General features: G+C 42.2%; 2 protein-coding genes across 8 annotated transcripts in view; one reads left to right on the forward strand and one right to left on the reverse strand.

Moving 5' to 3' along the window:
- The window catches only part of trpm5 (transient receptor potential cation channel, subfamily M, member 5), a 91,924-nt gene that overhangs the window by 46,856 nt on the left and 23,344 nt on the right, over nt 1–21,724 (forward strand). The window contains exons 1-2 of one of the 7 annotated variants that reach the window (XM_072718036.1): nt 17,888–18,022; nt 19,589–20,799. Coding sequence is in view for 2 of the 7 variants with exons in the window: in XM_023804615.2 (XP_023660383.1) it covers nt 9,385–9,591 (207 nt within the window). In the remaining 5 variants the exon portion in view is untranslated. Of the gene's footprint in view, nt 1–9,384; nt 11,059–17,887; nt 18,023–19,588; nt 21,165–21,724 lie in introns of those variants that run through there. The other 6 variants (XM_072718034.1, XR_011993778.1, XR_011993779.1 and 3 more) reach the window with 6 other exon arrangements.
- On the reverse strand, nt 16,443–17,641 carry LOC111840036 (cyclin-dependent kinase inhibitor 1B-like). The gene is made up of 2 exons (XM_023804432.2): nt 17,101–17,641; nt 16,443–16,911 (listed from the first exon to the last, which is right to left on the reverse strand). The coding sequence occupies exons 1-2, from the start codon at nt 17,639–17,641 to the stop codon at nt 16,799–16,801; spliced, it is 654 nt and encodes a 217-aa protein (XP_023660200.1). The 3' UTR covers nt 16,443–16,798.

Here is a 21,724-nt window from a genome sequence, read left to right on the forward strand (position 1 = left end):
GCTCAAACACCCCCCCTCACTGTCAGGCTCCACCCCTCCTGCTCAAACATCCCCACTCACTGTCAGGCTCCACCCCTCCTGCTCAAACACCCCCACTCACTGTCAGGCTCCACCCCTCCTGCTCAGACACCCCCTCACTGTCAGGCTCCACCCCTCCTGCTCAAACACCCCCCCTCACTGTCAGGCTCCACCCCTCCTGCTCAAACACCCCCGCTCACTGTCAGGCTCCACCCCTCCTGCTCAAACACCCCCTCACTGTCAGGCTCCACCCCTCCCTTTCAGCTTCTCTGCTTCTTTTTCTCCCGCTGAAGTGGAGGGGCTGCCATTTATCATATATCAAGGTTTATCTTGGAGCAGAATGTCTGCAGGGTTGAGAGCCGAAAATCTAATCTTTCTCTACACATTCCAGCCTCAGAAAAGCAGTGGCAAAGCCCCTTGACACTCGGCCCTAAATAACAATGTGGCCTCATTCTAGAAATTACAGTCATTTGGTTTTACAGCCTGAAAATTGCAGATTATTTTAATGAGAGCTGCATGAGTATCAGGGCCCCCGTACACTTTGAGAAACACTCTGTTAACAGGAGGCTTATTCACAACAAATGCTGGCTCCATGGAGCTGACCTCCGGCATTAAATAATTATATACTGTGTAACAGCAAAAATTAACTATAGCTGTCCATGGCTGGGCTGGCCGGCCTCTAAGGGTGGGGCAGTAAAAATGGAATGCTTTATCTTTTGTAAAATCTTGGCCACTGAATGGGTGAACTGCTCTCAGACAATCTTCTTTAGGTCTTTCGCTGGAGTCAATATAGAATAGATTGTATTACTGGAAGCCTTTCAGATAAAATTATCTCACTGTAATGAGCCTGTCTGCACACACTGATAAGGGAACAGATTTCCCTCGAGACCCCAAAGGGTTCCTGTCCCGCGTTTATCCCTGGCTTCTCAACAGCGGCTGCCACTTGCTAATTATGATCATTTTGCTGGTCTGCCCAGTACAGTTATAACACAGTGATTTTCTCCAGCCTGCACATAAGCATCAGAGAGTGGCAACCTTCAGTGCTTTGAATGTGGACCGGAACGTCTCATTTCAGCTGCTCATGTGGGCTTTACGTAGTTGCTTGTAGCCTGCATTTTGATGTACAGTATGTGACTTTCTCTGCACCAATGAGGATATCTCTGCTGGCATCATATAAAGCATGAAAGTTCATGCTCTGTTTCTCCTTCTGAACAGACCAGCAGCAGCCACGCCAATGTGGACGAGGGACACAGTCCGAGCTTCCGCTCCAAAGTCAGAGTTTATTTTAAGGGTGATTGTACAGACGGCTTATCTCAGTGTACAGAGGATCCTGGGTTGTGCCACTATCTGTTTGTCTGTATATTTGCCCTTCCACCGGCAGCGACTGCGGACTTGAAGGCGGTCAGTCTGGCCCCATTCCTTTGCTGAAACCGTTCCAGAGGTGCTCCAGTGAAATAAAAGCGAGAGCCTGCTCTGTTTTTTATGCAGGGGTTTGGACTGTGTCCAGAGCCCAGCTTTGGCAAAATGGGAGTGCAGAGAGAGAAAGAGAGGAGAGATTATACTGTGGATTTGTGCTGAATAACACTGTCACAGGCTGCCCACATGAGCAACCTTAAACAAAGAAATATTAAGAGAAAATGTGCTCTTAACATCTTGAGCCAATCAATGCCCAAGCTGTGGAGTTAGCATTCCCTGGAAGGGTGGTTTCATATGTGATAACTTACCATATCACCATTTGTTTTATGTCTTTGCTCTAAAGCTGTATTGTCTTTTCAAATATTTAGCAAAGCAGAAATTAGCATGTACAACCATCATGACAAGTTGCAACTGACATGAGAAGGAATTGAATGAGGACAAACATTTGACTCTGAGAAATCGGGAGCATTTCTGAGCAAAGCTTAGTAGCTTACAGAACTCTGGCTTCATGTGTCATTTGGAGAACATCACATATGGTCAATAACTGGGCTTTCATGTTAGTTGAGGAGGACAAATGAGAATTTTTGCTATACTGGAGATGATTCTATGGCCACAGAAAGCAGTTTTCTGTTGGGCAATAATGATACGGGGAGCCCACTGTACTTGGATTATAACAGACATATTGGTGATTTTTAGATATATTACTATTGGAGTTATTTGTTCTTAAATAAGAGAAAAATTACACATCTGTGGAGAATAAGCCCAAAGAGCTACAGGGACAGGGCGTCAGCGATGCACATTTAAATAATTTATTGCAAATAAACACACAGCTTTTATATTTCTGGTATGACTGTATATCACATTAAGGTTGAAATGCCTGTTCTGTCGCATGTTGCATCTGAATAAAATATGTCTTAGTCATGTGATACATAAAGGAAATTTATCTAGCAGTACAACGCTGCTTCTTAATGGGTAATTTATTTCTACCCAGTGAGAGAAACAGTCCATTATGGAGCAGACTGAATTAGCCGTGTAGGCCGGCGTGAGCTTATGTGGGGGCCGCTAAAGCCAGACCGTGCATAAGAGCCCTTTCTCTCTCCAAACCTCTAATGCTGCATGTGGTTGCCCAGCATGGGCTATATATGGTGCACTTCAACGTCCACAGGGACGTGTGTTGCAGGGGGGTAACTGCTATTAATCGGGGGGCACAAGAAAACATTGGGCCAGGTGGTGCTGAAGACAGGGCCTAGCATTGAGCCTGCAGTGTGCCCAAACCCAACCACACTTCGGGGGGGGGGGGGGGGAGCCACTATTGACTTCTACTAAATTTACACATGAACCTTAAGTTTCTATGGCTTAAATGTGTGCATGTTTCTGTCCTTCTGTGTGCACGTTCATAGTTTATAATGTACCTTTTTGGGTGCCTGGGATAGTGTGTGTATTTTTACCTTTTGAACTGTGTTTCTGTGTGGCTGTGCTCCCTTTGCGTGTGTTTACAATGATGGAGAATCTACAAGAGGCAGTGGGCTGTATCCAGGTGCTTTTCTTCCTCCGACAGTGTAATACTTTGGGCCAGGAAATATCTGCTTAATGAACCGTGTTGGGAGGAGTGGAAGCTGACAAAGCGCCATTCTGGGTGGCAGAAACCTCACCAGTTCACTCGGAGGGGGGGGTCCCTCTTGGACTGATTCCCTCCCTAAGCAGGAAAACAATTCCATTACATAAGCAAGGCAAAGTGAGCAGCTAAAGTGGTGACCCCTTTGACAGGGTCTGTTTAGGGGAACATCGTCCTAAAGGTTGGGTGCTGCAGAGCCTCCCCCATGTCGCTGCAGAGCCTCCCCCGTGTCACTGCAGGGCCTCCCCCGTGTCGCTGCAGGGCCTCCCCCGTGTCGCTGCAGGGCCTCCCCCGTGTCGCTGCAGAGCCTCCCCCGTGTCGCTGCAGGGCCTCCCCCGTGTCGCTGCAGGGCCTCCCCCGTGTCGCTGCAGAGCCTCCCCCGTGTCGCTGCAGGGCCTCCCCCGTGTCGCTGCAGAGCCTCCCCCGTGTCGCTGCAGGGTCTCCCCCGTGTCGCTGCAGAGCATTACAGGTCACATACATACAGGCCAATAAACTGCCTGTCTTTGCACTGTGGGAGACCCATGTGACAGAAGGGGAATACAGACAACCCACATTCACAGATTCTGTGAGGACAGTAACTCGTTTGCCCTTGGCTGGTAATGGTCTGGGAAGCCGACTGTACTTGGGTTATAACAAACAGCAAAATTGAGGCAAAATTTAACCTCGCAGCCCTGGAGGTATGAGACAGCAGCACTACTGACTGAGCCACTGTCCCAGCTCCTTAAGGACTGATTTTAAAAATTATCCGGTTCTCCCTTTGCCAGCTAATATGTCATGTTTCACCTGTGCGTTAAATCAAGTAGCGGAGTATTTCAGAATAACTCAGCTTTGAGATGTGATAGTGACCTGTCTCATGTCAGAATAGCCTGCCAGCTCCGTTGTGCACCGAAGGACCGAAGGATGGCAACTACTTTAAAGGATTTGAAGATGACAAGTTGTTAGATTTAAAGGAGTATTATAGACCCAGAAGTCCTATGACTTTTCTCGTTTTTAATGTCAAGGCTGCAGGAAAAATCGTCTCAAATCAAATCACCTTCAGATTTCTTACAGTGAAATGGAGGTTCCTGGACTTGGGGTCATGTTACTGTACCCGAGGTCAGGACTGGCACCCCAGTCCTAAAATTACGGCACCCCAAAAAAATACTTCCTGTACCACTAGCTCCAATAATAAAGGTGCATATGCTTTGGCTGGACTTTAAATAAAATGAAGGGAGTTGTTCATTTCAGTTGGGTTAGTCCTTCTTGGGTGGTCCATTCCAAAAAATGGAGTTGCATGTGCTTGTCTTTGTGGTTCTCGTAATATTGCCATATTTATGGTAACCTGGTGTTTGTGGTTCTCATAATATTGCCATATTTATGGTAACCTGTCTCATTGTAAGTAGGTTGTTACATATTTGGTGTTTATGTGGTTTTTCCAGTGATCCTGTGCCAGTCAGGCGATTCATTTCCCTTCAGATTAAGGCACCTTTGTCTGGCACTTTTGTGGAAAAGAAAAGAATCAGGGGGAAAAATCTAGTAGTATGAAAGGTTAAATGATTCCTTCTTGGATATGAGCCTTGGGGTGTTTCAGAGAGGCACTGTGATTGTTTTTGGCCTAAATTGTACCTGGCCAGGCATCTACTGAAATCAGTAGGGCGGCCAAAGGAAAATTAATCCAAGACTTTGAGAATTACGATGTTATTTCTTATTTTAATAAAAAATGAAAGAATATTCAATGAAGTGCCTTTTGGAAAATCTTCAGAAAAAATAATCTGGAAGGTAAAAAATAAAAAGAAACAGTTTAGCATTCAAAGTGTACAAATGGAATGAGTGACATGAAAACAAATAGCTTTGATCAAAGCTTAGATCCAAGGATTAAGGTAAAACAAAAAGACAGGAATTAGAGTCCAGTAAAACACATAGATATGGCCCTAATGTTTCTGATAAAACCTGTTTTTTTACTTTCAGTGTTTAACAACACCTCATTGATCCATGAAAATCATTGATTTGTGTATTCTCCTGTCAAGCGCAGGTTTGTTAATCTTTAGCCGTTTTCTGAGCAGTATAACTTCTGTGAAGACTTGTTTATGCATCTTCAAAAAGAAATGGTAATGAAAAGTCATGAGAAGGCAAGATGAAAATGCAGCCTGTGCTGTAGTTGTCTTTGGTTTGCATGAGTGACGGCAGAGAGCTCAGGAATGATGTTAAAGGATTCTGATGCCAGACACCAATCTTCTCAGAAGGTGAACAAATTATTTCTGTAACATGCTTTATTGGAAAGAAAGTCTCCCCAAGCCAGAAGTGCACTGCTGGAGTAAACCTCAGCAACGGACCGTGTCCTTACACTCACCTCCCGCCCCCAAAACCTGCAAAAAAACACGGCACCTCTATATCGGCAGACATCGCGCTCAGTCCTTCATCTGACTATACCCAGTTCTTTAGATAAACAAGGGATACATTCACAGGAAGAATGAGAGGTTTTTTTTGCCTTTTTTTATCGATAGAGTGGAAATTATGGTTCACTTGAGGCCATGACTGTGAGTCATTCATTAGCTTCCTGGACGGGCTGAGCGGGCAGGGTGCAGATCAGAGGGGAGCTGCCATGCCACATATTGGGCAGGTTCACGCTGACTAGCACACAGAAGATGGAGTTTGATGTGCCAATGAATAGCAGCATGTATGTGGCCTCATGCTTCATTGCATAGCTATTGCCTTGTACTGTACCTGCTGGGACGGGGGTAGGAATTTGCTCTGTGTGTAGCCTTTGTGTGCCCTGGCCGTGTTGCATGGGCTTCCACTGGGTGCTGTGATTTCTCCTCAAGTCGGAGATCTCTGCAATGCTCATATTGGGCACTGTTCCAGCGCACCGGGTATCATTCTTTTGGTACTTCAGAAAAGTAAGGTAATTGTTTGTGTTGGTTTTTCACTGGCATAAAAACTGGTACCGATGTTGAATGACATCACAATGGGTATTTTGTACTGAATTACAAAAATAGCTATAGTGTATTATAGGGCTGGGTCCCATATTAATACCAACATTGCATGTCATGCACGTGAATCTGTCACATCGCAAGGACCGTGACAGTCAGGTGGGTTTATCATACCTTCATACTGTATACCTATTTTAGTCTGCTCTGTAACAGACTGCCCATACTCTCCATTATTACCACAAGTTTAAGTTTCACTAAAACATTTTTACTGTCACAGGAAAAAAAAACTTAGCAAGCTTTGCAATTTTAATGATTATTCCTTCTCAAGATTATCTAGCATATGTTTAAAAAATCAGTTTAAACTTTACCTCCGTTGCTTTTGCATGAGCTCTTCTTGTGTTCTCTGAGACAATCAAAATCATTTTCATTCTTGCTGTTTAAATCACTCCGACAGGTTTTTGAGAAATTTAATGATCTTGAACTCATTTTTTGCTTTATAGATCCCACAGTAATTTATTACAACAAAATCGCATTGCGATATTTAAAAAATGTCCAAAATCGTGCAGCCCTAGTCTATTATACAAAATACTTTTTATTGCTTTTCATGCCATCCTGATCTTGTTGTATCTGTTCTTCCAAGCTTCGATCGGGTCTCTTCATTTGTCCACGCAGCCATTATTTTAAAACGTTTTATTATTGTTTTCAAGGCAGCGTTTGTATTATGTTTCAGAGGCAGGCTATTTGCATAACCAACTGAAAAAGAAAGTCCCACCCTAAAGTACTGAAGCACCAAAAAAGTACTCCAGCTGGTTTGGTACCTTGGGTACTGGAACTTTCTGTACTAGGCACACAGAGGCAGCAGAGGAGAAAGCATTGTCATTGGTTGGTTGGGCTGAAAATTGTGTCATTGTGAGGAATCCACATGAGTGTCCAGAGGTGAGGAAAAGACATCGATACCGTGCCATGCGGCTCCTATTAACCCGAATAGGTGACATCCTGCAGACTCCCACCTTACTGCTTGCAGAGCGGCTAACCATGGGAACGAGTCCCAAGCCTGTTCCAAGTGGAGCCTTGTTAAATATCCAGAATAGGAGGCAAGAGTTGATTGTGGAAATTCTTATTTATTCCTTTAAGGCTTGTGAAGCATTATGGTGTTTTTTCACTAAGTATTGCTTCAAAGAAAGTTAAGAATTAATGCAAAATGATAAATACTCATATTACAGTTTTTTTACTTAAAGTTCATGGAGAGCACATACCTCACTGCTGCATAAACTGTTGTGTATTTCAGAATGAATATGTGTTTTTACCCGCAGTCAAGTATTTCAGAGTGAACATGTGTTTTTACCCGCAGTCGTGTATATTTCAGAATGAATATGCGTTTTTATTAGTCTTGGTCACATCCATACTCATTTTAGTCCAGTCAAGTTTCAGTCAACTAAAAGTCTGAGCATTTTAGTCATATTTTAGTCAGAATTATCCATGACTATTTTAGTCTAGTTTTAGTCAACAAAAACTGATGGCATTTTAGTCTAGTTTTAGTCAATGAAAACTGATGATCTCAGCTAGGTTTTGCTACCTTCGCGTTTACTTTAGACTCAGAGTGGATGCAGCTAATTTAAAATCACCGTATTCACTTTGCCTCTCCTCATTTAAAGATACAAGTACAGTGGTACCTCAGTTCTCGAACTTAATCTGTTCAGAACTCTGGATCGAATCCTAAAAAGTTCGAGTTCTGATTGAATTTTCCCCATAAGAAACAATGGAAAACCAATTAATTGGTTCCCGGCCCCAAAATATTACACCTATATATGTTTTTTTTTTAGCATTTAAACACAAAATGAACCGGATAAAACAAGAAGAGCATATACTGTACTAAACACAGCTAAGCACATTTATCAAAACAGTAATTTGTAAAGTAAGAAAATAAATGTATCCAAACAATGTGTCCTGCCCCGACCGTCCGCTCCTTCCGTGTGCCACGCCCCCTCGTTAACTCCGTGTGTAATCCCCGTGTGATCAGCTGTTTCTAGTTGTTTTCATTAGCCCTCTGTATTTCGTCCACGTTTCAGTTTGTTTCCCCAGTCTGATCATTGTATTGTCCGTGTGCGTTTTGCCTGCCTTACCTGTAATTAAACCCCGTATTCCCCGATACCCTGACGTCTGCGCCTTTGTCTTAGAAAAGGTGCAGCGTAGGGCCACAAGAATGATTCCTGGTCTTAGAGGAATGTCATACGAGGAAAGGTTATTTGAGCTAAATCTGTTCAGCCTCAAGCAAAGGAGACTGAGGGGGGACATGATCCAGGTCTATAAGATTCTAACAGGTTTGGATGCTGTTCAACCGAATAGTTACTTCAGCATTAGTTCAAATACAAGAACTCGTGGCCATAGGTGGAAATTAGCGGGAGAACATTTCAAACTGGATTTAAGGAAGCACTTCTTTACACAGCGTGTAGTCAGAGTATGGAATAGTCTCCCTTACAATGTAGTGCAAGCTGAATCCTTGGGTTCCTTTAAATCAGAGCTAGATAAGATTTTAACAACTCTGAGCTATTAGTTAAGTTCTCCCCAAGTGAGCTCGATGGGCCGAATGGCCTCCTCTCGTTTGTATAGTTCTTATGTTCTTATGTTCTTATGTCTCCGTTCCGTCCCTGCTCGGCACAACGATATTATTATAATTAAATGTATTAATGGTTTATTATTAATATTAAAATAATGAATAAGAAATCTTTATTTTTAAATGTATTTTATTATATAATAATAATTACTGTTACTGTCTATCATTGTCTAAATGTATTTTTTTTGTCTAAATATATGTATTCAGTTAGTGTAAACATGCACGGGTGCTGTCACAGCTAATGCGAGGCTGAGACTGAAGCTTTACCCTTTCCGCTGAGAGACGTGCCGCGTGACTCATTTCCCCGTGCGTACAAGTTATCTTCAGATTCAGATCGAGTTCTAAGTAATTTTTTTTCGAACTGGTTGTTTCAACTTTTAAGAAATTTGAGTTCTAATGAGTTCGTGAACTGAGGTACCACTGTATGTGCAAATACTACATATCTTTGCTATGTTGAAGACACTGATAACATGCATAGCAACAGATGAATGTCTAGTGTATCATTAGTGTAGTTATATGCTTGCATTACATAAAATGTATTCATCAGTGAATTACTGTCATTTTGTTCACCCAGATTATTTTGGCACAACCGTGGGCCTGTTTATTGAGAAAGTCCTTAGTATCCGGTGTCTCCTGGTAACAGCCTTTGTGTATGTTACAGAACCTTGCTTAAGAGAGATCCATGAAGTGACCAAACTAAGCACTGGTCACCTCCATAAACGCTCCGAACTTCTATATAAAACATTATAACATAATATCTTGTTTTTAAAGAATGCCAGGGGTGCTGATACATCAGTCCTGTTCCTGCACAGATCACACGCATGGACCAGACACTCAACAGCATTGCAGAAGCTCTCAGCCGCCTACTTCCTGGGTCTATTCCAGCAGGACCTGAAGGGCCCCCCAGTGGCCAGGCTGGGGGTCCCACTGTGCTCTGGCCCCCCACAGACTTGCCCAGCCGCCGCCTGTCCAGGTTCCAGAAGCAGAGCGCCAGCTTCTCCCTGGACGAGGGCCCATGATGGGATGCGGGATTACAGGGTGCATCCACCTCCGCTGACGCTGAGCACAAGCAGTCAGCACGGTGCCTGAGGACCCAAATGTAGCCAGCAAGCTGCAGCTTTACGTACCAGGAGCGGCTCTAGCATTGTGCCCCCAGGAATGGAACTTAGCCTAAGTAGTTTCAGTGGAATAAGCAGCGTCACAGTATGACTACAGCACAGGTCAGTCCTGTAAGCATTGGCTTTTCTTTATTTTCAACAACAGCATCATTTGCTTTCTACAAGTCACACAATGTATGTAATGCATGTTGAGACAAATTTCAGTTCTCTCACTAAAACACAAAAACTACCTACCAAGTTCACCCCAGTGTGCCTTTCATGCTGTCTTATTACTGACATCACTGAATATATGAAATTAATAATTCATGTCCCCAAAATTAGCAATTCGCTGCCAGTTTCTCCTGATCTAAAACAATGTAATTTCTAACAGCCTCTGTGCAGTCACAGAGTCAGAAACATCATGTTGTCATTTTGCTGCCTTTCACTGGAGCCCAGCTCTGCATTCTGTAGCTCCTGGTAGAAGCTCTTTGCTCTATGACATTAACCTGCCTTCAGGAGGTAAAGAGCAAAACTTTTTGATATTTGAATCTGAGGAACAGTACAGGGTTGGCTCTGGGATTGCATGTGTAACGATTCAAGCATATTAGGTAAGGAGCATGCACTGATTACAGTGCGTAATGAGCATGCACTGATTACAGTGCGTTGCCGCACAACAAACCACCTCAGGGATGAGAACCTGAGTGCAGCCATGTGGCGAGTGATATCTCAGCACTACACTAGTCCAAATAGACCAGTGTGAATTATTTTCCCAGTAGCTGGGAAATAGCTGGAGTGTCAATCCTGCCACCAACCAACAAGTTTTTCTCTGTAAGTTGTAGGACCTCCTTATAGGGCTGGATGTAGATTAACATCATACCCAGGAATGAGCAATTGCAGGTTAAGGGTCTTGCTCAAGGGCCCAACGGAGTAGGATCACTAAGGGCATTCATGGGATTTGAACCAGCAACCTTCCAATTACTGACACAGATCCCTAGCCTCAGAGCCTCTACTACACCACATAATATTTGATTCCGTGTCCTTCCAGTTCAATATGTTACAATCTTATAAGATTTTATATTGTAATATAGTGGATATAGGATGTATTGTGTATATAATATGTAAGCATGTTCTTTCTAGATCTTTTAATTGAGTGACATGAATCATAATTATGTGAAACTGAAAATGGTCACACTTTTTATGGGAATGAAAATGATTCAAAAGTGATTGCGTTATATTTACCATTTAAGGAAGTTCTCTTTTTACTTAATAGTTCTCAGGGTGTGTCTTTATTCATCACTTGGATGTGAGTTTTTTTTATATAATGAAATGTTTATGGAGCTTGCATTTTTGCTGAGTTCATATATGCAATAAATTGACTCCACCATTAAATTTGTTTTGTATCTTATGTAACTCTTTTTCATTATTCAAACATTTTTGTTCCCACACATAAGACCCTCATATTTAACATATGTATTTATTCTGTCTCAACACAGTTTTTGAATGCAGTAAACACAAACGATGATTTTGTCTTTTTCTCTGGTGTCATTATGGGATGTCTTGTAAAGCTGGATAATTCTGTTATGAGGTATAAATAGGCTTTCCGAGTGTGTGATTATATGCTTGACAGTATGTGTGTGTGCCAGTGGGTTATATGAGAAATGAGACTGACACAGCAGCTGAGATGGCTCAGATACAGAGACTAACCATGCCTGCCTTCCTAAACTTACCAAAGATACACTGCCACGTAAAATCTTAATTGGGAAGCCTTGTTGTTTCCAGGCAGAACATGTATTTTTAGAAAACAGGATGTGGATCTCTGCATTTTTCTTCTTATTTTGATTGCGCATAGTCAATTAAAACCACTGACACGCACATGTTTCTACATTCAATGAAAGGTAAAAGGGGGAGTAACTGAAATGTATTTAATGGAACCTAGCATGCAATTTTATTCCTTCTATAGATTTCTTATGTCTGAATCACGTCCTGTGAGTATTCTGTAGTTAGGCAACATTACATAATGCCATTTTTGTCTTGTGTGGTTATTTCTAAACTAAACTCTGTGACTTTGGGTGGGGGTGGGGGTGGGGGTGGGAGGTGGGGGGGGGGAGGTCGCCCCTCCACAGCCCTTTAAGTATTTGATGCTAAAATTGTTACTGAGTATCTAGCCCATTACGCTCTGCCATGCCTATTTACAGAAGTGGAACCAGTAGCCTTTCTGGTGCACTATCAATAAATCAGTGGGAATAGAAAACAACTGGTACAGTTATTGTGCACAAAGCGACACTGATAACCATGCAACCTGAGATACTGATGTGTAAGTGACATACTGTAGCATCAGTCAGACGTGCTACATTTGGAAAGGCTGAGCAGCTGTGGGCATGGGGGGGGGGGGGCTATTGGACACTGAAGTCCTTTTCATTCATGATGAGCCCCTTCCCAACAATTCACCAAGACCCAACTTGACGTAACAAGGCCCCTTGTCCAACCTCTTACACTGTGAAAAAAAGGTGACATCTTGAGGCTGGTGACTCATCCGGCGTTGGTTTTTGCCTCATGCCAATTGCAATATATTTTAATATACAGTGGTACCTCAGTTCTCAAACTCATTAGAACTCGAATTTCTTAAAAGTCAAACCAACCAGTTCGAAAAAAAATTACCTAGAGCTCGATCTGAATTTTAGAAGTCGAACCGTGAACGCCGACCTAAGATACTGACTTGTACCCGCGGGGAAATGAGTCACGCGGCACGTCTCTCAGTGGAAACAAAGACTAACGCTTCAGTCTCAGCCTTGCATTAGCTGTGATAGCACCCGTGCATGTTTATACTAACTGAATACATATATTTAGACAATAAAAATACATTTAGACAATGATAGACAGTAACAGTAATTATTATTATATAATAAAATACATTTAAAAATAAAGATTTCTTATTCATTATTTTAATATTAATAATAAACCATTAATACATTTAATTATAATAATATTGTTGTGCGTAGCGGGGACGGAACGGAGACAAAGGCGCAGACGCCAGGGTATCGGGGAATACGGGGTTTAATTACAGGTAAGGCAGGCAAAACGCAGACGGACAATACAATGACCGGACTGGGGAAACAAACTGAAACCTGGACGAAATACAGAGGGCTGGGGTTTCCACACGGGGTTAATGAGGGGGCGTGGCACACGGAAGGAGCGGACGATCGGGGCAGGACACATTGTTTGGATACATTTATTTTCTTACTTTACAAATTACTGTTTTGATAAATGTGCTTAGATGTATTTAGTACAGTATATGTTCTTCTTGTTTTATCCGGTTCATTTTGTGTTTAAATGCTAAAAAAAACATATTTAGGTGTAATTTTTTGGGACCGGGAACCAATTAATTTCTTATGGGGAAAATGGGGAAAATTCGATCACAACTCGAACTTTTTAGTATTCGATCCGGAGTTCTGAACGGATTAAATTCGAGTTCTGAGGTACCACTGTATATTTATATTATACAGCCAGATTCATCCACCCAGATGGAACTTGCACAGTTTAGCTCTGTTTGATCAACTGTCCCTGCAGGGGGTATGTAACAGTCTCCTTCAGAATACCCACGGTGGAGACCTGCCACCTGAGACACAGCTGTGGCAAACCAGGAGGAAATGAGTCATTGTTTTCACAGTCAGGTCAGCCAAGGTGCAGGGAGAACACTGTGTGGTTCTAGCTGGACATTGTAGACACCAGGTTGGGACAGGGGACACTGTGCAGACCGGCTGCACTCAGGCACAGCCCAGAATGAATCTCCCACAGCAGAAGCACAGTGGCACTACTGTGCACGTGTGACACCATTTAATCAAATGGCATTTAAACACAGTTATAACAATCCATGGGATTCAGACAGATTTTAGGAACATTTAGCCTTTTAGTTTGGAATTCTGCGTTATACATGAGTACATCATTACACCTTACAGAAACAACCAAAACAGACTCTGTTGTTACTTCCAGCCCACAACCTTTTACCGGATAAGTAGCTATGGATGGATGAAAGTATGTCTAGCATGCTTTCATGGTTTAAAATAAATCTTATAAATTAATTTCTAAACAATGTAATTTCTGTTACAAATTATTCCTGACAATATTAAAACCTGGACAAATTCATTGTTAGAGCCTTTCACTGTCCTCACGGTCTTTATTTAGGCCTAAATTTACCTGAGTCATAATATGAAGATTCTAGTTGGAACTGAAATGATAATTGCTTTCAATTATACTACTAAAATTAAGTTGGAGTGTAAAATTGAGATCTCATAAATAGTTGATGCTATTAAATAGTTCAGGAGAGGTTTTCAAACTTTATCTATAAAGCACTTAAGTTAAGAATGGATGTTAAGAGAAGCAGTGCACTTTTTTATTTTAATCACACCACCTTTGTAGCCATGGAACAGAGCAGTAAAACTAGGCAGGTACTAACTGACATGTGCTAACACACATTTAGAATTATTATTTGTATCTAGAAGGCTTATTTGTATCTGTCTTAAAATTTCCACGCTGCTTTACTTTGTCAGATCAATCACAATACTTTTCACCTTGGTTTAAGGTGGGAAAAAGTGGCTTTTGTGGTGCTCTTATGTACCTTTATATAGAGTAGGTAATTGGCAGGTAGTAGTCTGAATGTAAAAAAAGAAACATCACATCCTTTGAAAACTGTTTTCTGCTGTGAGCCATAGGCCATAAGCCATTCTGTCATGTGGTTGTTGATAAATTGTTCTTGAAATACAGGTGTACACATCGGTACTTTTAAAATGGGACCTCAAAGGCTTTGCCGTTTATTTTATCATTATTTTAAGACAACTTAAGTGAAGAGCTGTTGCTGTTAAATGGGAAAAACGCAGTGGAACATCCATTTGAACTAGTGAGCTTTATCTATTGGTCTCATCTAGTCCTGTCTGCATTCCTTACCAGCAAACTATACAGCTATATGAATATCTGTTCAGCTCTAGTTCTGGAGCAGAGGATCCTTAATGATCCTGTTGCTTCATTTACAGATCAATGCAATGGCACACTCGCCTCGGCTCAAACAGTCTTTCTATTGCTGGCTCCTATACCAGATGGTGTAGAAAATGCTAATTATCTTTGTTGTCTTTGACCGGATTTTCCACCCTTTCATATCTAATGGTTGTCTTTGGAAACGAGGTAGGGGGAGTGTTTACCCCATTCAAATGCAATGTGGGGCACGTTTCTCGCTTCGGATCCGAGTCGCGCAGCGACCCGCACTTGAGTTACCGTAGCATGAAGCAAGGCCACAATTGCAAAGCAATTTAACTTTCTGCTTTGTCACATTATAGCGGCTTTTATACAGTTCTTACGTAATATTGATGTTTCACTTTAAATTAATCATATTTGCATCTAATTTTGTATCCTCTTAAACTCCAGCATTTTATTCTGAAATGTAGACTGCAGTGAAAACCACGAGCTACGTGGATAATTTCATTCAGTACGGCCTTTGTAGCCTATTACAGTGTCTGCTTACCCGAAAATAGAAACCCAGGCAGAAATATATACATCTTTAAAATTAGTGTCTTGAGAGATTTCGAGTGATCTCACCAGTAGATGGCTACAGCTTCTATTACAAACTTATTGGTCTATAGATCTTCTTGTAAATGAAACGAACCAGGTGCTCTGTACAGCACTACACTCCAGACCAACCAAAAATTCAGATAGAACGGTATACGTTTTCCAATAATTTCAATTATTATTACTAATAGTCAAATTTCTCGGTTTACACCACCTGTTAAATTTATCATTACAGATTAAATGTATTTTTATGTGCGTTAAGTCGGAACTTCCCAGGTAAAATGACGCTACTGTTGCAAGCAAGGTGTATTATTTGTAGCATTTGTAACATTTAATGTCACATTTAAAAGCTTGCCAGTTTGTGTTCCAGCTGTGTAGTTCGTGATGTAATCCAAATTTACGCAGTGATATACGTTATTTTTCCAAAGTTGATATACAAATTGATGCAGTGCTGTACTCCGCGTACAAAAAACAATCGTTTGCTTGAATCGTTTTACCGACCTGCATATAATTCTTTGCAAAACCTCACGCGTCGTTTTATTTCCGCTAACACCAGTGTTATTAAAATATATTTTCTGTATAACGCCTAATCATTGTGAATGTCGCGTATTTGTGCGTGCGTGTTTTATTAATCCAAAAATATTGAAAATGACAAAATATAAATGTAAAAAGACAGATTTCGATTTATTAAGGAAATGGTCCTCAGATTTTTATTTCAAGAATCCATGTCACCAGTTAATGCAATCTGAAGCTAAACTGTATGTTTGAAGGCGCTAGGCTACAGGCAGTGTATCCATTGAAGAATGCCGATTTGGAATGTTTCATATATAGGCCTAGGCTATTGTATTATTACAACAGAGGTAGTTTTATTACTTTTGGGGAAATTTCTTTGCCAAGCACTTATTTGTGATTTCCATAGCAAATCGACGGATTTTGATGCTATATACGTTCAACGCAACGTAACTTTCGAAAAGTGAATAAAATGAGCCGTTGAATAAATTGAGAATGGCAAATATGAAATATATTAGCATGTAGTTCGGACCTACAGAAAAATATTTTGGGACAGAATTAAGTAGCCTGTTTACAGCGTTGATGTATTGCTGGATAGGTTTGGCAGGGCAGGTTTATGGCTCATGGGCAGGTTTCATCAGTCCAGTACTGAAGTAGCAAGGCAACGCCAGAACAACAACGTGTTAAAGAAAAGTCCAGAGTCAGTGTTAAACAAAATATCGCTTTACATATGTGGTAAATGGGCATCGACATATCAAACGGCTCAAAAGCAAAACTCAAATGACAGCTACATTGTTACCAATTACAAAAAAGTATAAAACTTTGGCTATAACACGTATTTGCAAATATGTTGCAACATAAATAATATAAGTTAAAACTTACTTTAAAAATAACCTGTACATAAAACCTATATACATTTAGATAAGTTATTAGACACAAACCGACAATATACTGATTTATATGTACATTTTTGCCAGTGTAAACATTCAAATGAAAATACAATTGCACAGTTAAACACTGTCCAATGAAGGTAACTAGAACAAAACTGGCACTGTATGCACAATTAACGAATCCTTTTGCGTGGCGTCAGTTCAACGGGAATTGCTTGAGCTGAATGCGGCGAGGAGTGTCCGTTTGGCTTCACATCAGTCATTCTTCTCTTTATAGCGTAATAATCTGTGGGGGAGGGGATAAAAGTAGATCATTTACAACCACTACTACTGCTACCACTACCACCACTACTACTGCTACTATTAATACAACAACATTACGTCACCATAACTGTAAGTAGAATTTTTCGAGAACGTACCACACGGCCATTTAATTTAGGCAATTAAAGAATTACATTTTTAAGAAGGTTTATACCTGTCATACGTGCCGTGGCACGAGTTTCCATAATGGCAGATAACGTTCTTTTGAAAGAGACGGCTTTATATTTATTTTTTTCTGAGCTGATTTTATCCGAGCAATTTTCTTGGTTTACTTCACTGGGTATGGGTAGGGTGACTTCGGAACTGCACAAGCGGTCCACCACAGGGGAGTGAAGCACATCAAGTGAGGCGCAGTTATTCTGAATCACGTCCAAAAACTCTTTTCCCTTTACTGACACAGTATTCCCCGCTTTCCCAGTTTGCGATTCCCGGTAGAAGACAGGCGTTGCATTCATCGGGATTTCCTCCCACTTGTATTCTCCAGACAAAGGTGTATCGGTCTCAAAATTAAAGTTCCACCTGCGCTTGTCCCGGTCTGAGAGCTCCCGGAGTTTAGATTTCATTTCACTGTTTAACTCGTCGTGGTCCACCGGCCCGAATAGATTCCTGCAAACACTGGTACGGGCATGGAGATGGAAGGTCCTCCGTGCAACGAGACGATCCAGGGTAGTGCTAGAAAGCTGGACATTTGACATTTTAATTTTTTTAAGTCCAGCGGGGCAAAAAAAACAAATGTTTGTGGTAGTCTTAAAAATCAGTGTCCTTCGATTTCCTGACGGAGTCTCGCCAGCTGTGGATATGTCCTTCTTTGCAGTCTGTCCTGACTGTTGTCTCTGCGCAACGCAGCATTTAAATGTATGTCCAGTCTAAGCGACGATCTCGTATTTAAAGTCCGTAAGGTGTGTAAGCCTGAATTGCCACATCGGCGAAGCCAGCCATTGGTCTATCTCTGCCCGGCCATTGAAAGCAGGTTACGCCTTCTGCTCTGAGTGCCTTGGGAGTAGTAACTATTTTCGACCTTCTCAGTGTATGGTTGCCAGGTCGTGAGACAGCATATATCCTCCGTGAAAAAACAGGTAATCTCCGACTGTAACACGTAGCCCTAGAAAGTTCAAGCTGTGATTTTACAAAATATTTAAATTTCATAATCTGGCCTTCTAGCAATTACATGTTTTTGAGTTTGCGTTTTTATAGCCCATATTATGGGCACGATAACTAAACATTTATAGTAGTCTGGTTAATCCTAAAACGGCTGGTAATTTCTGTTTGATGCCGAGGGTGCTTCACAGTGCGATGCGTAGATTTTGCCCCGTTTCTCTTTCCTAATTTCCCACGTTCATTTGTTGATTTTTTTTTATAAAAAACGAAATCTTTTCATAGAAAATAATAAGACCGAATTAAATCGAATGACTTCAAATGTTTATCAAAACACCCCGTGTAAACATCGACTCTTAACTGTTAACATAGACTCTTAACTGTCGATTATTATGAATAATAGACGTAACCCTGCTGTATCTATATATCATATATATATTTAACACAACCCAAAATTATTATTCTAATTAGGCATATATCCGTTAACATCTGTTTATGATTCCGTGACAGCCTACAAGTAACTACAGTATAACGCCAATATCTGCTTACCTATCGTCTGAGCTAGCTTAATTAGCATGATCATATAAGACAAATCAGGAAGTCAGGGCACAAATTTGGTGCAACTTTCGAGTAATACTCAGTTGTTAATCACATTTTTCTGATCAATTACAATATTCATATTCTGCCATAGATTTGTTCATGTTTATGTTACGTTTGGTAATTAAGTTCTATCACAATTAAGGCAAAGTGAGGTATTTTGCTTTTAGTAATTTGATCATAACAAATCAAAAGAGCAAGACTACTGCGACATGTAGTCAAAGTTGTGCGGGTAACTAATGTCATTTTAGTCAGCCTTTTGTCATTTCCTTACTTGACAGTTGTTTTCAATTAAATGTTGCCCCCTACTGGTGAGAAATGCGACGTAGCACTGTACATGTACGTGGTTTAGTTCTTGTTACTTCCATCCGTCAAACCACTTGCTGAACATTGTTGTTGGGCTGGACCTCATCCCAGACAGTACAGAGGGCAAGGCTAGGGTTCCGTGTCTTTACACTGCATGGAGGACATATACACACCCCCTAAAACAGATAGATAGCTAGATTCATGGCACCATCAAGGTGGGATATATGATATTTTACATTAGATACTATTCATTTGAATCAATGATGTACATTTTTCACAATAGTTATTGTTACAGAAGTTATCTGAAGCTGGAATCCTGGTTCAGTCCCATGGAAGGGTGACATTGTGGGTGTGACCTACAAGCTGTAACATCGTGGGTGCAGTCCAGAGTCAGTGTTAAACAAAATATCGCTTTACATATGTGGTAAATGTAAATGTAAAATCAGTGTGGGAAACTGATTCAGTAATGGACTTTGGCTTTAATCACACTTCACACCTTGATTTTAGCAAGCAAGCCCACTGGTTCTTTTTTTTTTTTTGGGGGGGGGGGGGCGTGGCCAGTTAACCTTGGACCCCCAGAGGTCTTTTTTCTCACTGCTTTGGAGTTTTTGGTCATGAAATTCACTTATGACTTTTGGTTTCAGTGACACTACAGACTTTCAGTGCCCCCATCTGCTTGTGAATCATTTCTGGGGGTGACAGAGACAGACAGGCAGATGGATGGATGGATGGATAATCCACCTGAAGATCAGAAAATGCAAGCTTGCCACCATCCAGCACAGGCAGATTTGGCTCCAGGTGTGGAGGTGTGCTGCCATGGCCCCCGTTTACACAGGACAGTGAATGCTGCCATGGCCCCCGTTTACACAGGACAGTGAATGCTGCCATGGCCCCTGTTTACTAAGGACAGTGAAGCAGGTGTGCTGCCATGGCCCCCATTTACACAGGACAGTGAAGCAGGTGTGCTGCCATGGCCCCCGTTTACACAGGACAGTGAAGCAGGTGTGCTGCCATGGCCCCGTTTACACAGGACAGTGAAGCAGGTGTGCTGCCATGGCCCCCGTTTACACAGGACAGTGAATGCTGCCATGGCCCCCATTTACACAGGACAGTGAATGCTGCCATGGCCCCCATTTACGCAGGACAGTGAAGCAGGTGTGCTGCCATGGCCCCCGTTTACACAGGACAGTGAATGCTGCCATGGCCCCCGTTTACACAGGACAGTGAATGCTGCCATGGCCCCCGTTTACACAGGACAGTGAATGCTGCCATGGCCCCCGTTTACACCGGACAGTGAAGCAGGTGTGCTGCCATGGGCCCCATTTACACAGGACAGTGAAGCAGGTGTGCTGCCATGGCCCCCGTTTACACAGGACAGTGAATGCTGCCATGGCCCCCGTTTACCCAGGACAGTGAAGCAGGTGTGCTGCCATGGCCCCCGTTTACACAGGACAGTGAATGCTGCCATGGCCCCCGTTTACACAGGACAGTGAAGCAGGTGTGCTGCCATGGCCCCCATTTACACAGGACAGTGAAGCAGGTGTGCTGCCATGGCCCTCATTTACACAGGACAGTGAAGCAGGTGTGCTGCCATGGCCCCCGTTTACACAGGACAGTGAATGCTGCCATGGTCCCCATTTACCCAGGACAGTGAAGCAGGTGTGCTGCCATGGCCCCCATTTACACAGGACAGTGAATGCTGCCATGGCCCCCGTTTACCCAGGACAGTGAAGCAGGTGTGCTGCCATGGCCCCCGTTTACACAGGACAGTGAATGCTGCCATGGCCCCCATTTACACAGGACAGTGAAGCAGGTGTGCTGCCATGGCCCCCATTTACACAGGACAGTGAAGCAGGTGTGCTGCCATGGCCCTCATTTACACAGGACAGTGAAGCAGGTGTGCTGCCATGGCCCCCGTTTACACAGGACAGTGAATGCTGCCATGGCCCCCGTTTACACAGGACAGTGAAGCAGGTGTGCTGCCATGGCCCCCATTTCCAACACTGGAATTTGAACCAGCGACTTTCCAAGCACAGGCACAGCATGTGATGTAGTACCCCCCCCCCCCCCACAATGAGTTCTCAGCACAATCTTTACTACTCCAGATTTTAGTCATAAACTACAATGAAAAATATATTTAAAGGATAAAAGATTTTTTTCACTTCCAGCATAACAACAGAATTCATAATAATTTCTTCTATACTAATTCCTCTGTCAATGTATTGTAAGGAATCCACTTGCAGAGTCTCCGCAGTTTCAGCAAAATGGTGGTTTATTGAACAGTAAAAATAATATAATGTAATACAGCGTAGACATACACCGGGTACTGAAAGGCAGCTCAAATACAAATTAAGGGCAGTTCTTCACCCCCCTTTATACCCCAAAAGACCCTCCCCAAAAAGGTGCTGTGTGTAGGTGTTGTGAGTGAATTTGCATATAAAGAGTGACCCCCCTGGCCTGTGAGGAGCCTGGGGCAGGGATGGGGCAGGACAGGGTGGAGACTTTTATGATCATTGTAATTTAGTTATCTTCCTTATCACCCTAGTGGTGCCGACCAGAACCCCCATTCTCTCCCTGACTTCCCCCTTTGATCATTCCCCCATGATCATTAATAGCTAACACTTCTCCATTCAAATGATCAACCAAGAACATTGGGGCATCTTTACTGCTTTTCCTTACATAATCCCCCCTTAAACCTTGAGCCTTAGTGCAAGAGCAGTGAAAGGTTTACCCGGAGCACAGTACCAGCATCACACTGATCAGTGGTCAACACACAAGGG

Source organism: Paramormyrops kingsleyae, chromosome 11 (genome assembly GCF_048594095.1).
Source record: "Paramormyrops kingsleyae isolate MSU_618 chromosome 11, PKINGS_0.4, whole genome shotgun sequence".
In the NCBI taxonomy this organism is placed as follows: Eukaryota; Metazoa; Chordata; class Actinopteri; order Osteoglossiformes; family Mormyridae; genus Paramormyrops; species Paramormyrops kingsleyae.

Excerpts from the sequence above, each read along its gene's own strand:
- LOC111840036 (XM_023804432.2), bottom strand. The coding sequence starts at position 17,641 with ATGTCAAATGTCCAGCTTTCTAGCACTACCCTGGATCGTCTCGTTGCA. Across the intron at positions 16,912-17,100 it reads TGCCACGGCACGTATGACAG|ATTATTACGCTATAAAGAGA; the intron begins GTATAAACCTTC and ends CCTCCCCCACAG.